We start from the raw sequence: 15,869 nt of genomic DNA on the forward strand, positions 1-15,869 counted from the left end.
GTCGCAGAATGACCACACAGGCAGGATGTCTTTCAGGGTTTTTACTCACTTCAGGTGGCAGGGTGAGTAACCCGGGCGTAGCTGAGATGAACCAGGTGGGAACCAGGTATCCTTCAGGCTGACTTTATGAGGGTGACTACTGACTCGCCTTCCTTAGCCCTTGGTGGTTTGGGGTGACCCCGACTTTGAGTCCCTATGGGGGTCACCCAGGGAAGATGCTGCAGCCTCTCTCCCCGTCGTTCGCCGTATGCTTGTTCCCCGGACCAGGCCACTCCAGCCTCTTGCCTCCTATGACCTATGGGCCCTCACTGCGGTTACGTGGCTGCGGCTTTTGTGGTGATGTGGTGTGGGCTTTGAGAGCCCCACACCGGCAGGTTTAGCAGGGAAAGGTGAATCTATCCTCGCTTCGGGATCTGCCGCCCGGTTGGGCCTGGTACTCTCTAGCAGTCTCCTTACTTCCCACTCCGTGCACTCTCTAGCTGAAGCTGGCTTTCAGGCAGCACTCCTAGTTGACCGTTCTCCCCCGTCTGTAGCCACTGCGCGGGCGCTGTTAGACAGCAACAGCCCCACAGGTCTGCTCCTCACTGAGCCCTATGGAGTCCTGCTCTAACTGACTCACTGCTCCTCCTCTCCTGTTCTTGCCTACGCCACCTAGCAACCAGATTCTCTTACCACACCCCTTGAGAGGAGATGGAGACTCTACCCCCTCCACTATTCCAGTGAAGGTGAAGGCTTGCCCCCTCCTGGGATCCCCAGGGGTCCTCTCATGGGTACATGTGTGAGACCTGATCACTATGCGCCTGTGTTCCACACCCCAGTCAGCCTTCTGGATTACCTGTATTGTACTGTCCCCAGCATGGGTGCAGTACTCAGTGGTGCCTGACCAGGTCAGGGGCGCCACACCTGCTTTTGCCATGTCTAGGTGAGGGCATTGAATTACGAACACTCTGTCTTTAACTTAACCACTTCACCCAGCAAGCGCTGTATCTTTTTGTTTTGATACAAGTTTTTCTCCAAATTCAGTATTATGTCACCTTGTGATCCTGGTTTTCTTTGATCAGCCGAGAACCATGGTTGCTGTTATTGAATTGCAGGAGCATTGAGACCGCAAAATCAAAGCCTGAGGATCCGCAACCTAACATTTAAGAAAAAAAAATGGTGGTTAAAGACAAACACCAAATTTGAAAAAAAAGCATAAGACAAAGATGATAGGAACATTGCGGATGAAGGGAATTTGTCATTTTAAAAATAGTCTCTTATTTGCTGTCACGGTGTATGTACTGACAGGACAGGGGCTCCTAGGCTGGCCCTCTGACTTGAGACCCTGCGCTGTCTCTTATCTCAGAGGTAAGCTTTCTGGTAACCAGGTCCGAGCACCCAGCATGACCCTGTCTCCTGTCTGAGCCCTGTTCTTACTCCCCTCACCCTGAGAGTGAACCAGAAACCCAGTAACAAAACCCCGCAGAAAAGACAAGGACAAGGGAGAATGAAACCTTGTACACACTGCACTCAAATACAAAAGGGAGATTATGTATAGAGGGGAATAAAGAAATGGGTAGGGAATAAACTCACATCAGGAGAACGTTCACACCTCACAGAACAGTAACTGTAGTTCACCATGAACGAAATAACCTCTGAGACTGGCATTGCTGGAGCTAAGCTGAAGCTATCTTCGGCGGTCTCCTACTACACTCCCCAGCCTCAAATAGGAAGAGACCAGCTGTGTATGGTAATTAGCAACCCGGCTCTCAGAAGAGTTGAACACTGCTCCAAAAAGGATTAACTCCTGCACGGCACGGAGCAGTTAAACAACTCACCCGATGCCCAGCAAAGCTGAGCACTTAAGAGAGACCAGGTTGTCTGTCAGACTCTGCAATGTGAACAATGAGTCTGACGCCATAGTAGTAATCCACGTGTGCGGACCCGGACAGAGCATGACATCTGCAGGCAGGATGTTCTAGAGCAGGAGGGTACATATTTTCAGGAAAAGTTTCCGTAAGCCTCACATTTTAGTCATTGAAATTCCTGGTGTTTGTATGTATATGAGTCCAGTGGGCGGTCTTGTTCAGTGATTGACAGTCTTTCCTGTATAACGGTGCAGGCAGAGCTGTCAATCTCTAGTAGGATCTCCCACTGAACTCCTATCTATACATATATTAACGAAGTTAATGAATAAAATACACAATATACAATCTTATATATCATTGTACTTAGCTTCTCCTTCTTTCCACCGTGCTGTCCACAGATCGGACTGCATGTACAATATTACAGGATCCCTTATAAGTAGTGTCCTGTTGAATGCTGAATTGCCACTTTCTGTTTACACAGAGGCCATATATTGGGAAGTAATCTTTTTATTCGCTCTGCAGTTCTACAGTTTCCATTAACCATGTTTACTAAAGTATACAGCTAGCTGTGATGGTATGTGTCTTCCCGCAATGTCTATTGTGTGCGTATAGTCTCCACAAAGGCCCATAATAAAGCACTGTCTGTTTGCCTTTCGCCAGGAGGATGGGATGCAGATGGGAAAGGCCTCAATATCTGGGATACGTTCACTCATCAGGGAGGAGATGGTGTTTTTAAGAACCAGACTGGAGATGTAGCTTGTGGCAGCTACATACTGTGGGAAGAAGATGTGAAATGCATCAAACAGCTTGGATTGACTCATTACCGCTTCTCTCTTTCCTGGTCACGTCTGTTACCTGATGGGACGACAGGTTTTATCAACCAGAAAGGTAATTGTTTCTTACGGATACAAGGTTGAAGCTTTAATCAAGGTTATTGCTATTGTCTGGCATAATTAATTTTGGGTGTTCACCAGCATCAATCTATGTACCAGTACATGTGGAGGATCAAAGAAACGCTCTTCGGTATATTTCCTATCTATTAGTATCATGTCCTAATTAGTATTTTATGTAATTTATTGACTTGGCTGAGCTGATATGTTGTCTATGTAGTCACCATTTAAATTTACAAAATCTTATGACTATTTTATCTCCACATAAGGACGACTATAAAAGACACATTCGAGTATCAGAAAAATAAAAAGGCATGTTACTGAATAGTGGGTAATAGTAACGATAGTGCTGAACCATAATACGCTCTTTGCAAATACCAAGCCTAAAAGATGGCCATAAGTAATGCATAAACTCCAGCACTCAAAGGAAATAAGAAGATAATGGTTGATGCAAAAAGGAATGGCTAAAAGATCTAGGGATGTACAGTTTGAAAAAGAGAAGGCTGAGAGGAGACTTAATAGCGGTCTACAAATATCTGAAAGCTAGTCACAGTTCAGAGGGAACTACCCTATTCTCATTAGCACAAGGAAGTACAAGAAGCAATTGGAGGAAACTTAAAGGAAGGAGATTCAGATTAGACATTAGGAAATACTTTCTGACAGTGAGGGCAGTAATGCAGGCATCACACAGTACGATATATCGGGCGATATATCGTCGGGGTCATGTCGTTAGTGACGCACATCCGGCATTGTCAGAAATATCGTACCGTGTGACACCTCCGAACGAATGTGAACGAGCAAAAATACTAACCTTATCGTTGCTCGTTGACACGTCTTTCATTTTCAAAATGTCGGTCCTCCTTCTGTGCTCCTGTTGTTCATCGTTCCTGAGGCAGCACACATCACTCCATGTGACACCCCGGGAATGATGAACACAGCTTACCTGTGTCCCGCCGGCAATGCAGAAGGAAGAAGGTGGGCGGGATGTTACGTCCCGCTCATCTTCGCCCCTCCGCTTCTATTGGCCGGTTGCCATGTGACGTCGCTGTGACGCCGAACGTCCCTCCCCCTTCAGGAAGAGGATGTTCGCCGCCCACAGCGACGTCGCTCGGGAGGTAAGTGCGTGTGACGGGGGGGTTACCGACTTTGTGCGCCACGGGCAACTAATTGCCCGTGACGCACAAACGACAGGGGCGGGTACCATCGCTCGTGCGATCGCACGATAGATCATCCCATGTGATGCCAGCATAAGGGAGTGGAATAGGTGACCATGGGAGGTGGTGAGCTATGCTTCAATGGAAATCTTCAAGCGGAAACTGGATAAACATATAGCTGGAAAGATTTAGGAAAGCCTGCACTCGCAGGGGGTTGGACCCGATGGCCTTTGAGGTCCCTTCCAACTCTACCATTCTATGATTCTATGACATTTTTATTGATTTTCTGCAAAAAGTGCATCAAAACAAAAAAAGCAATAACCAACGTTTCGGCTATATCAAGCCTTTTTCAAGGTTGTTGTGTAATGTTAAGAGGCGGGACAGCATGGGTCAACAATGGACAACCGTCTAGAGCAATAGGTGTTTCAAATTTTGCAGTGATCAATATCGCAGCATAAATATAAGGGCAGAACAAAGGAGGCGTAGTATGGGGAGTGCGCCTGCGTTGGTAGCCAGAGAAATGAGGAAAATCCTCTGTGACAGCGGTGGCAGTGGCTGTAGCAGCTGCTGTGATATTGATCACTGCAAAATTTGAAACAACTTGCATATCATTCTAGGTGGTTGTCCATTGGTGACCCGCGCTGTCCCACATCTTAACATTACGCAACAACTTTGAAAAAGGCTTGATTGATATCGCCGAAACATTGGTTATTGCTTATTTTTTTGGTACACTTTTTGCAGAAAATCAATAAAAATGTCTTTTTGCATCAACCATTATCTCCTTATTCCTTTTGAATGCTGGGGTTCGTTACTTTTGATTAATTTTTACCCTTCAGCACCTAACTCTTAGCAGTTGAGCTGAGTTTAACCCTTCTGAGTAAAATACGCCCATAGACATAAGAGAAAAGGTCACCAAACTCTGTTTAGTGTGACGCCCTGGACTAGCCAGATAGTCACAGGTAGACCCCCTGCACAAACACCAGCCCCTAATAAGGTGACAGCAGCCAACCTACAAAACCCTGAGTCCCCTCCCTCAGGGCTCAATGGTCACACCAGGGGGGCGGAGCCAGGTGGTTGGCCATGCCCACTGAGGAGTCCAGAGGGCTTGAGGCAGGAAACACAAGCAGATTAGTGACCGGAGTGAAAGAGAGTGGAGCAGTTGGAGAGTGGAGGAGTGAAAAGGAGTAAAACATCTGCAAGGGGTCTGAGTCGGAGCCCAGACACCCCGAGCCCAGGAGGCAGACGGTGGTGGCCACCTGCAGGAGCCGGGAAGACGGCTGGTGGAACCGTAAGGGACCGGGATAGGGTAGTGGCCCGCCGGAACCGAACCGAGGAGCCAACTGGAAACCGGAGCAAGAGGAGAGGTACTCAGACCCAGAACGAGGTCCAGAAGCCACTGGACCACGTCGAATTCACTGATTGAGGTCTGGACCTTAGGTTCTTTCCCGTCCCAAGACCCGAAAGACGGCAACAGCCCACCGAGGGGGATAGAAAGCCACCGCACAGGCAGAGAGATCCCACGGGACAGCGCCTGCGGGCAAACGGGTTCCCCGACACACATCAAGCCGGGGAGCGGACTACCGTTGCTGAAGCATAGGCAGTCAAGTTCTACAAAGAGGTGCAGGAGAAAGGTGGGAACCACCAACCTGAGAAAGGGGCACAGCGCAGCCGGCTGCGGGCACCGACCACCATCCTTTTTGGTTTACCAGAGACTCCGATGTATTTGTCATAGTGAGTACAACAGTGCCGTTGGGCCGCGCACCGCACCACACCATCTTGCCCACACCTCACAACCACCGGGCCCCGGGATCATCACCCCCTGCCCACGGAGGGGTCAACACCAGGCTGCATAACACCGTCCCCGGGAGCCTAGTTAACGGCAGCGGTGGTGGCCACATTCACCACAACCCGTGGGTGGCGTCACGAACTTACACCTTTAAACTCCACGGCCTCGGCCGTGAACCTTCCCCACCGAAATCCCTACACGTAGCGCCAACTCCCTTTCAGAGCGACGTGACCCCAGGGTCCGAGAGGAGCTCGAGCCACCCACCGACGAGCACGAACCCGAGCGGCTCGGCAGCCGGCCGAGCCCCGGGGCGGTACATTAGCATGGCAGGACCAACTGCGCACGGGGGCCTGTCGATTCCCTCCTAACCCTTTGGGGTAAAAATGCTGAATTTTAACACGCAATCTGTATATTTTTATGGGAGATTTATAAACAACATAGGTGTCTGGCAGCAGATTAAAGGTAATCAGTCATCGTCGTATATCCGTAGCCCAGTAGCTCTGAGTCCATTCATACCTTTATAAAATATGCAGCTCCATAATTAAAAATTCCATGTTTTAACAATATGTTAATGAGGCTGTAAATGCTCTAAGATATGGATTAATTTATCTTTACAAGTTACCTGACTATGTAAGCATTTATTTTTATTTTTTGGGGGGGGGATGCACCTTGATGTGCTTTACCTTTAAGGTGCCCATATGCATTGGATAAAAGTTGGCAGAATCCAATGATGGTCATCTTATGTGTTTGTGGGCCTCATGACACTATCAACATCATCTGCCTGGGGACAACTGTAATTTCAGTTCCCAATCTTTTTGATTTTATGTGAGATAAGTTGCCCTATTCTCAAAACACAAGAATGCTTGACTAATGTGAACGTTCCTACTCATTGAGGAGTCTGGAGACATTGGTCTTCGCTAGAGATGAGAGGACCCATGGAAGTTCAGATTGGCGAGTGCAGCTGGACTTTAGCTAAAGTTTAGTTTGGGACACATTCTTGACCTGAACCCCAATGGATGTCACTAATTAGGCAGTTCAGGTGTCCTCCCATATGCAGCCAGCTATAAACGGATCACTTTCGCGGCAGGGTGGGTGGAGTTTTTCATTCATTTTTTTTTCGTTTGGCGCACACTGCATCCGATCACACTGCTGTTACCCCCAGTGCGAGCCGATCAAATACAGCAAGCGGTTCACACTGGGCTGAGCACCGAGCGTAACCGAGCACAGCGATGCTTGCATGTTCGGTTTGCATACATAAAGCACACGAACTCCAAACCTGAACTCTTTTTTTGTAGAGTCTGTGTTTGTTATGAACACCGAACCTCGGGCTCGCTCATCTGTAGTCTAGGCTGAACATTGCTGTTTCATGTTATCTCATGTCTGACCATCTTAATCCCCAATCAGAACTCATTCATGACCCACCGAGTATGTATACCTATGGTTGAGTGGAATAGTTGTGGGACAAAACGTTGTTTAGGAGACCATTATTGATAATGTATGGTCTCCTTTATGCATGACCCTATAATTTGTCACATTGAACCACAATATATAAAGTATTTGCTAAAAGTTAGTTTGGTGAGCACTCAAAGGAAAAAAACACTAAAACTATTCACTTTTATTAGATATTTATTAAAATCTTAATTATTTCCACAATGATTCCTAGCATAGAAAGTTAAAGATACAGTATTCAACCCCCTGCAGATTTAGCAGCTTTACACATTCGGAATTAACTTGGCATTGTGACATTTGGACTGTAGATCAGCCTGGAAGTGTGAAATGCACTGCAGCAAAAAAGAATGTTATTTCTTTTTTTTTTTTTTTTTTTAAATTGTGAAAAGTTTATTCAGAGGGTCATTTATTATTCAACACCTCAAACCACCAGAATTCTGTTTGGTTCCCCTAAAGTATTAAGAAGTATTTCAGGCACAAAGAACAATGAGCTTCACATGTTTGGATTAATTATCTCTTTTTCCAGCCTTTTCTGACTAATTAAGACCCTCCCCAAACTTGTGAACAGCACTCATACTTAAGGCCCAGTCACACTCAACGACTTACCAGCGATCCCGAAAACGATGCGACCTGATAGGGATCGCAGGTAAGTCACTGGGAGGTCGCAGGTGAGATGTCACACAGTGAGATCTTACCAGCGATGCAGGAACAATACAGATCGCAGTAGCGACCTGTATAACGATCTCAGCACTCACTGTGACCCTGTCACACAGTGTCAAACACAGCGATGTGTCCTTCCCAGCAGGACATTGCCTTTGAAGAAAATGACCTGGACCATTCAGTAACGACTAGAGATCTCACAGCAGGGGCCTGATCGCTGGTAAGTGTCACACATAACGAGATCGCTAACGGGATCGCTACTGCGTCACCAAACGGTGACTCAGCTGCGATCTCACTAGCGATCTCGTTATGTGTGACAGTACCTTAAGTCAACATGGGAAAGACAAAGGAGCATTCCAAGGCCATCAGAGACAAGATCGTGGAGGGTCACAAGGCTGGCAAGTAGTACAAAACCCTTTCCAAGGAGTTGGGCCTACCTGTCTCCACTGTTGGGAGCATCATCCGGAAGTGGAAGGCTTATGGAACTACTGTTAGCCTTCCACGGCCTGGACAGCCTTTGAAAGTTTCCACCCGTGCCGAGGCCAGGCTTGTCCGAAGAGTCAAGGCTAACCCAAGGACAACAAGGAAGGAGCTCCGGGAAGATCTCATGGCAGTGGGGACATTGGTTTCAGTCAATACCATAAGTAACGTACTCCACCGCAATGGTCTCTGTTCCAGACGAGCCCGTAAGGTACCTTTACTTTCAAAGCGTCATGTCAAGGCTCGTCTACAGTTTGCTCATGATCACTTAGAGGACTCTGAGACAGACTGGTTCAAGGTTCTCTGGTCTGATGAGACCAAGATCGAGATCTTTGGTGCCAACCACACACGTGACGTTTGGAGACTGGATGGCACTGCATACGACCCCAAGAATACCATCCCTACAGTCAAGCATGGTGGTGGCAGCATCATGCTGTGGGGCTGTTTCTCAGCCAAGGGGCCTGGCCATCTGGTCCGCATCCATGGGAAGATGGATAGCACGGCCTACCTGGAGATTTTGGCCAAGAACCTCCGCTCCTCCATCAAGGATCTTAAGATGGGTCGTCATTTCATCTTCCAACAAGACAACGACCCAAAGCACACAGCCAAGAAAACCAAGGCCTGGTTCAAGAGGGAAAAAATCAAGGTGTTGCAGTGGCCTAGTCAGTCTTCTGACCTTAACCCAATTGAAAACTTGTGGAAGGAGCTCAAGATTAAAGTCCACATGAGACACCCAAAGAACCTAGATAACTTGGAGAAGATCTGCATGGAGGAGTGGGCCAAGATAACTCCAGAGACCTGTGCCGGCCTGATCAGGTCTTATAAAAGACGATTATTAGCTGTAATTGCAAACAAGGATTACTCCACAAAATATTAAACCTAGGGGTTAAATAATAATTGACCCACACTTTTATGTTGAAAATTTATTAAAATTTAACTGAGCAACATAACTTGTTGGTTTGTAAGATTTATGCATCTGTTAATAAATCCTGCTCTTGTTTGAAGTTTGCAGGCTCTAACTTATTTGCATCTTATCAAACCTGCTAAATCTGCAGGGGGTTGAATACTACTTGTAGGCACTGTAGCGTCTAAAACACAACAGTCTGAGATTACAGGGTAAAAAATTAAGGGTGTGAATGGACTAATCATAACCTCACTGAGATCTCTAGTGAGCAAATGTAGTGAAAAATATAAGTGGTCCCAGAGACCTCTTTAATATACACCAAAGAGAAAAAATAGTGTCAAATATAGGGGCTTCATAGTCACATAAAATGTCAATATTGAGGCTATCAGATACCACGTATGGGTGTAATGGAGAAATGTCATAAAAGACCAGTAAGGAATCCCACTTCCAAAGATGCCCTTAATACTACACAAATAGAAAAAGACTGCTTCCTAAAAAAAAAAGTCACATGAAGTTTCTTACTGCAAAATATCAAAAGTGGCCTGGTCAGATCATAGACCAGGCCACTAAACGGGGGCCATTGAATTGATTTACATCAACTCTAAAGAATACCCTTTATTTTGTAAATGATCGACCAAAAACATAATGTCTTAATGGGGATATATAATTGGAAAATTACTTATTAATTAACTTAAGTTATTACATTTAAGGGAACCTGTCACCAGATTTGTCCCCTATGAGCTGCAGCCACCACCAATGAACCCTTATATACAGTATTCTAGAATACGGTATACAAGAGCCCAGGCCACTCTGTATAAGGTAAAAACAGCTTTTATTATACTCACCTGTGAGGCAGTTTGGTGCAATGGGCATCTCTGATCTTGATCTCGCGCCTCCTATCTTCTTGTGATCCCCGTCCTCCTTCTTGCTTCGTGTGGATGACACGTCCTGGTCATACACACAGTCCTCCATTGCACTCGTGTGCATGTGCATTTCTCTCTGCCCTGTTGTGGACAGAGAAAAGTACTGTAATAGACAGGTGCGGGGATAGGTCAAAGACTGTCTGCGCGTGCGCACTACAATGCTTTGCTCTGCCGTCCACAGGGCATAGAAAAGTGTGCATGAGCAGAATTGCAATGGAGGACTCTGTGTGGATGATGTAGGACGTATCATCCACGTGGAGCAGAGAAGGAGGATGGCAGTCGCAAGAAGATAGGAGGCCCTGGACCGAGACCAGCGACACCCATCGGACTGGACCATCTCGTAGGTGAGTATAATAAAAGCTGTTTTTTATGGTATACAGATTGGCCTTGGCAGTTATATACAGTATTCTAAAACGCTGAATAAAAGAGCTCACTGGTGGTGGCCGCAGCTTATAGGGGACAAATCTAGTTATGCCATGATATTACATTGTTTATAACATAATGTTGTCATCACACCAGGGGTTGACTATTATAACAAGCTGATCGACAGTCTCCTTGCTATGCATATAACTCCGCTGGTGACGCTCTATCACTTTGACATGCCTCAAGCCATAGAAGACCAAGGTGGATGGAACTCTGAGAAGACAGCAGAAGTCTTTGAACAGTATGCAAAATTCTGCTACTCTACATTTGGTGACAGAGTCAAACTGTGGATTACCATTAATGAGCCACATATTATGGCCAAGCTTAGCTATGAGCAAGGCCTACTTGCCCCAGGAAAAGGAGAACCAGGCTTTGGTGCATATCGGTCTGGCCACAACATGATAAAAGCACATGCCAAGGCATGGCATGCATACAACACATTTTTTAGAGAAAAGCAGAAAGGTCTTGTGTCTATTGCACTGGATTCTGATTGGGCAGAACCTTTCGATCCTCAATCTGCAGAAGATAAAGAAGCGTGTGAGCGTTATTTGAGTTTTTATCTCCATTGGTTTGCTAAACCAATCTTCATTGATGGAGATTATCCTGCAGTCATGAAATCTGAGATTTCCAGAAATAGTAAAGCAGAAGGTTTAATGAAATCTCGACTCCCAGAATTCACAGATAAAGAAAAGAATATGATAAAAGGCACAGCCGATTTCTTCTGCCTGAACTATTATACTACTCGAAAAGTGAAACCTCTCAGTATAAGTCAAACTGGGCCAACATATGACTCTGACATGAGAGCAGAAGGCATTAAGGATCCAGAATGGCCTGTAGCTGGAGTGGAATGGCTAGCTGTTGTTCCTTGGGGTCTACGTAGACTGCTGGCTTATATTAAGGTATGTGGTGATATATAGAATAAAAGACAATAGCTAAAATACTACCGTATATTATATTGTATGGTGATGCAATAATATGACTTATGCTGTTGTCTTGAACCAGTTGATAGACATATAGTCCAGATTCTGATCACTTGACTAATCAGTTTCTCATCAATAACTGCAATAGGATCACAAGATGTTTTTTTCCCAATGTTCCTTTGCAAACTCCCCTTCACTTAGATTACCCCCAAGGTATGATTATACTTTGTTCTGCTGAAAGCAGAGTACGACTACCCCTTAGAAAAATGGCTTATACCCCCAGTGGAATATGTACCACGGATTGAGAGACAAAAATCTAGAGGTTTCGAGGTCTAAAGGTTCCATACACTAGCTTGACATGTAGCTAAGAAAGCATGTAATTTTTGTCAACTAAAGGGAGCCTGACACTAGATTTGGCTCCTATAAGCTGCGGCTACCACCAGTGGGCTCTTGTATACAGCATTCCAGAGTACTGTATATAAGAACCCAAGCCGCTCTGTAGAACATAAAACACACTCATGGGCAGATCAAAGTGCATCTGCGCAGGACCTCAATGCTGACCAGTGTGGATGATGGACACATCATGCACACGGGCGTCAGAAGAAGGACGGAGATCACCGCAGAGAGGAGGTGCCGAACTGGAGAGCAGTGACACCCATCGGACCAGACCCCCCTAGGTGAGTATACTAAAAGTGTTTTTTACGTTCTACACAGTGGCCTGGGCTCTTATATACAGTATTCTAGAATACTGTGTATAAGAGGCTACTGGTTGTGGTCGCAGCTTGTAGTCGCCAAATCTGGTGACAGATTCCCTTTAATAAGAGTAAACCCTAATTTTTTTACATTGAATTAGTTTATTCTACATGAGAATAATTACATTTATTTCATGCCTATGTAAAAGTGACAAGTGTTACAATTACTGTCTTCTGAGAATTTATAGCAAGATATTAGGAACTCCAGATATCCTGGTTCACAATCATTGGCAAAGCCATTGTATAACCAAATTCTACACACTTCTAAAGGCCCCCAAATAGAATAAACAGCTTTTAAGGGTGCTTTACACGCTGCGACATCACTAGCGATTGCTAGCGATGTCAGCAGCAATAGCACCCGCCCCCGTAGCTCGTGCGACATTTGGTGATCGCTGCCGTAGCGAATATTATCGCTACGGCAGCGTCACACGCACATACCATTACAGCGACGTCGCTGTGACCGCCGAACAATCCCTCCTTCATGGGGGAGGTGCGTTCGGCGTCATAGCAGCGTCACTAAGCGGCCGCCCAATAGCAGAGGAGGGGAGGGATGAGCTGGCCGGAACATGCCGCCCACCTCCTTCCTTCCTCATTGCTGGTGGACGACAGGTAAGGAGATGTTCGTCGCTCCTGCGGTGTCACACATAGCGATGAGTAACGCCGCAGGAACGACGAACAACCTCGCTACTGACCAGACAAAGATTTTTGGTAACTGAACGATGTGTTACAGACCAACGATTTTTAACTCTTTTGCAATCGTTTAAGGTCGCTCCTAGGTGTCACACGCTGCGATGTCGCTAACGACGCCGGATGTGCGTCACAAACACCGTGATCCCGACGATATATCGTTATCGATGTCGCAGCGTGTAAAGCACCCTTTAGATGAACAATGGTTTGGCTGACATCTATCTTTCTCAAGTTCCCGATATGCTTGAACCCTTAGCTATGCCAAGCTCTCTTGTGTTCTCTATGTGAGAGCCACTTTTAGATTCCTTTGGCATCTCACTTCAGTGGAGAGGTCAATGTACCTGGGCTGCGCTTGCGGAAATGAAGAATCCTCAGTGGTATAAAATGGTTCTATCTTATACAGACCTCTTCAATTCCTTTTGGCGGCGACTTATCTCTTTGAGAACAAAAGGATCCTTCTCTTCCCTGACGTAACTTGTTGAAGGAGAGTTGGGAGGCCCCCATTACACATTAGGTTGCCCACCAGTTCATCCGATGTCTGCGGGGTTGCCTAACTTTTATCTAATGTTTACTGGTGTCTTGATAGTTGTTAACCTCTGTCAGCGGATTATCTCTTGTGAGGACAAAAGATCTGGCATGAAATCCAACATGCTGATCCGTCTCCTCATCTGAACTCAGCAGTCTCATTTGCGTTTGGGTCAGTAGACCTTTGGTGGGCGATCCATACTTGGTCGTGTGAAACTATCTAAGGAAGATGCATATATTGATCTGAAATGATTGATTCAAATCTCAATCTTTGTCTTTGCTTATGGCTAAATCTAAAAAAAAATATTTTTCCCATAATAGATTGACAATCCAGCATGGAGAAGCTGATTGTTGGTGGTCTTGTTATTATGGGACCTCAGTCAGACTCTTACGTCGGGGAGCTGTAGTGGCATTATTTAGAAAGCAAAGTCTCTACCGAGTACCCATTGTGTCAATGGTGATTCCTTAAACCATACAATTGATTGTTCCCTCATATTAACTGGAATCATTTTGTAGAAATGAGGCTCTCTATATATTTTAGATTTAATTATAAAAAGAGCTATCAACTGATACTCTCAATGGGACTGTAATGACCCAGAAGAAAGACCAGATACTCCATCATCTAATTACTACCCTTCAAAGTTCCACCACATCTAGGGTAAGGCTAAGGAGAGCCGTGAACAGAATAGAAAAATAATTATAAAATATCGAATGCAAGTTGTAAGCCCATCTACCATGACTTCTAGCGGCACCAGATAAGGACTATACTTCGGGATTCTTAATGATGCTCTTCTATGTATCGCTGGTAATGATCCAGACTTTATTGTTGGAAGATTGTTACTTCTAATGTTTAAACGCTATTTCTGGAGGATGATAGCAAAAAAAATAAAATAAAATGTGCGCCATTTAAAATGCCGAGCAGAGAATGTCCAGAAAATAACAGGTTTATAAGGTGAACATCAATAGCAGAGGCTATATTGAAGCACTATTAAAGCGTAATATTCAACTTTCCTCTCGTAAAATGACATGTACTTCTAATAATTGTCCTGGTTTTATGATTCATATCTAAAAATGAACACTTCTAATTGGCAAGCGTGGCAGCAAAAAAAAAGATGATTATTGATCGGACCAGATATACTAGCATTTTATACACCGAATGTAGCTGAGATGGGCATCCTTTGTAAGAGATTGTTTTAATAACTTACAGTACATGAAAAACTACTAATCTATTGGGAAACTGTATTAAAAACTAAAGGATATTAGACAATAGATAATATAGTGTATAGTAATACACATCTGCTATCCAATCACAAATGGAAAAATATACTTGTTTCCCCACTTAATGTATAAAAAAGGATTGAATGTACATGTTCTTTTTAATAGTTTGTTATTGGCATTCATTGGAATGAAGGTTTTTTTACAAGTGGATTCCACTGGATGAAATAGTTGAACCCCCCGTATATAATACAAATGAGAAACCCACTCTTAAAGGGAATGCGTCATCAGAAAATGACTACTGTGACTACCATTATCTGTGTTAAAATAAATAATTAAATACTATAAAAAATAAATAAAATATATATTATATATATGTGTGTGTGTATATGTGTGTGTATATATATATATATATATATATGTGTGTGTGTATGTGTGTGTGTGTGTGTGTGTGTGTGTGTATATATGTTTGTAGATATATATATATATATATATATATATATATATATATATATATATATATATATATATATATATATTACACACACACATGCACACTTGATGGCCATTTCCCAAGACCCTCCTAGCAAACAGTCATCAAAAAAACAGAAAACACTAGAGTGCTACTAGGATGCCATCAGTGGGCTGTCTGAGTTTATATATAAATTCAATATATATATATATATATATATATATATATATATAATATATCGTATATACATTCTGCAATTTTCATACTATTTTAGACTCTTACTTCCTGTTCTGTCAGGAAATGCACATGAACATTTGCAGCAATAGACTGAATTTTGTATTGAAGCACCTAATGAGCGTGTGCAAGGGTCATTGTGAAATGACAGGGATCGGGGGAAGCTGTAACATCAACTATTGTGATTTGTTATTGGTGGATCTTGTGTTATAGGCTGTGTTTAGAGATGTTATCCGTGATTGTGATCCTGCCTGTGATGATAATGAGACTTCTTAAAATTTTTCTCTAAAGGAGAGGAAGTATGAGTTTTAAAGAGCCCCAGCATCCAGTGTAAAAATTTCAAAATGTTGGGACTAGTCCCTGCTCTCGTTAGCATATTACAAAGGATCTTTAGAAATACTTTTTCTAAAGATCTCTTTATCTATGCTAGTGTATACAGGGACGGTTAGGCAGGAATCTCTAATATACATCCAGAACTGCCCGTGGTTCTGGGTGCATATTGCTTCGGACAGCTTCCCTTTAAACAATAAGATCATTTTCTATTGATG

At 44.2% G+C, this 15,869-nt stretch overlaps 1 protein-coding gene across 2 annotated transcripts in view; it reads left to right on the forward strand.

Moving 5' to 3' along the window:
• LOC142306257 (cytosolic beta-glucosidase-like) overlaps positions 1-15,869 on the forward strand; it is a 146,345-nt gene that overhangs the window by 113,063 nt on the left and 17,413 nt on the right. For both annotated transcript variants that reach the window (XM_075346928.1, XM_075346929.1), the window contains 2 exons: positions 2,508-2,735; positions 10,613-11,415. In XM_075346928.1, the coding sequence (XP_075203043.1) occupies positions 2,508-2,735; positions 10,613-11,415 (1,031 nt within the window). The remainder of the gene's footprint in view (positions 1-2,507; positions 2,736-10,612; positions 11,416-15,869) is intronic.

The sequence above is a fragment of the Anomaloglossus baeobatrachus genome, chromosome 1 (genome assembly GCF_048569485.1).
Source record: "Anomaloglossus baeobatrachus isolate aAnoBae1 chromosome 1, aAnoBae1.hap1, whole genome shotgun sequence".
Taxonomy (NCBI): domain Eukaryota; kingdom Metazoa; phylum Chordata; class Amphibia; order Anura; family Aromobatidae; genus Anomaloglossus; species Anomaloglossus baeobatrachus.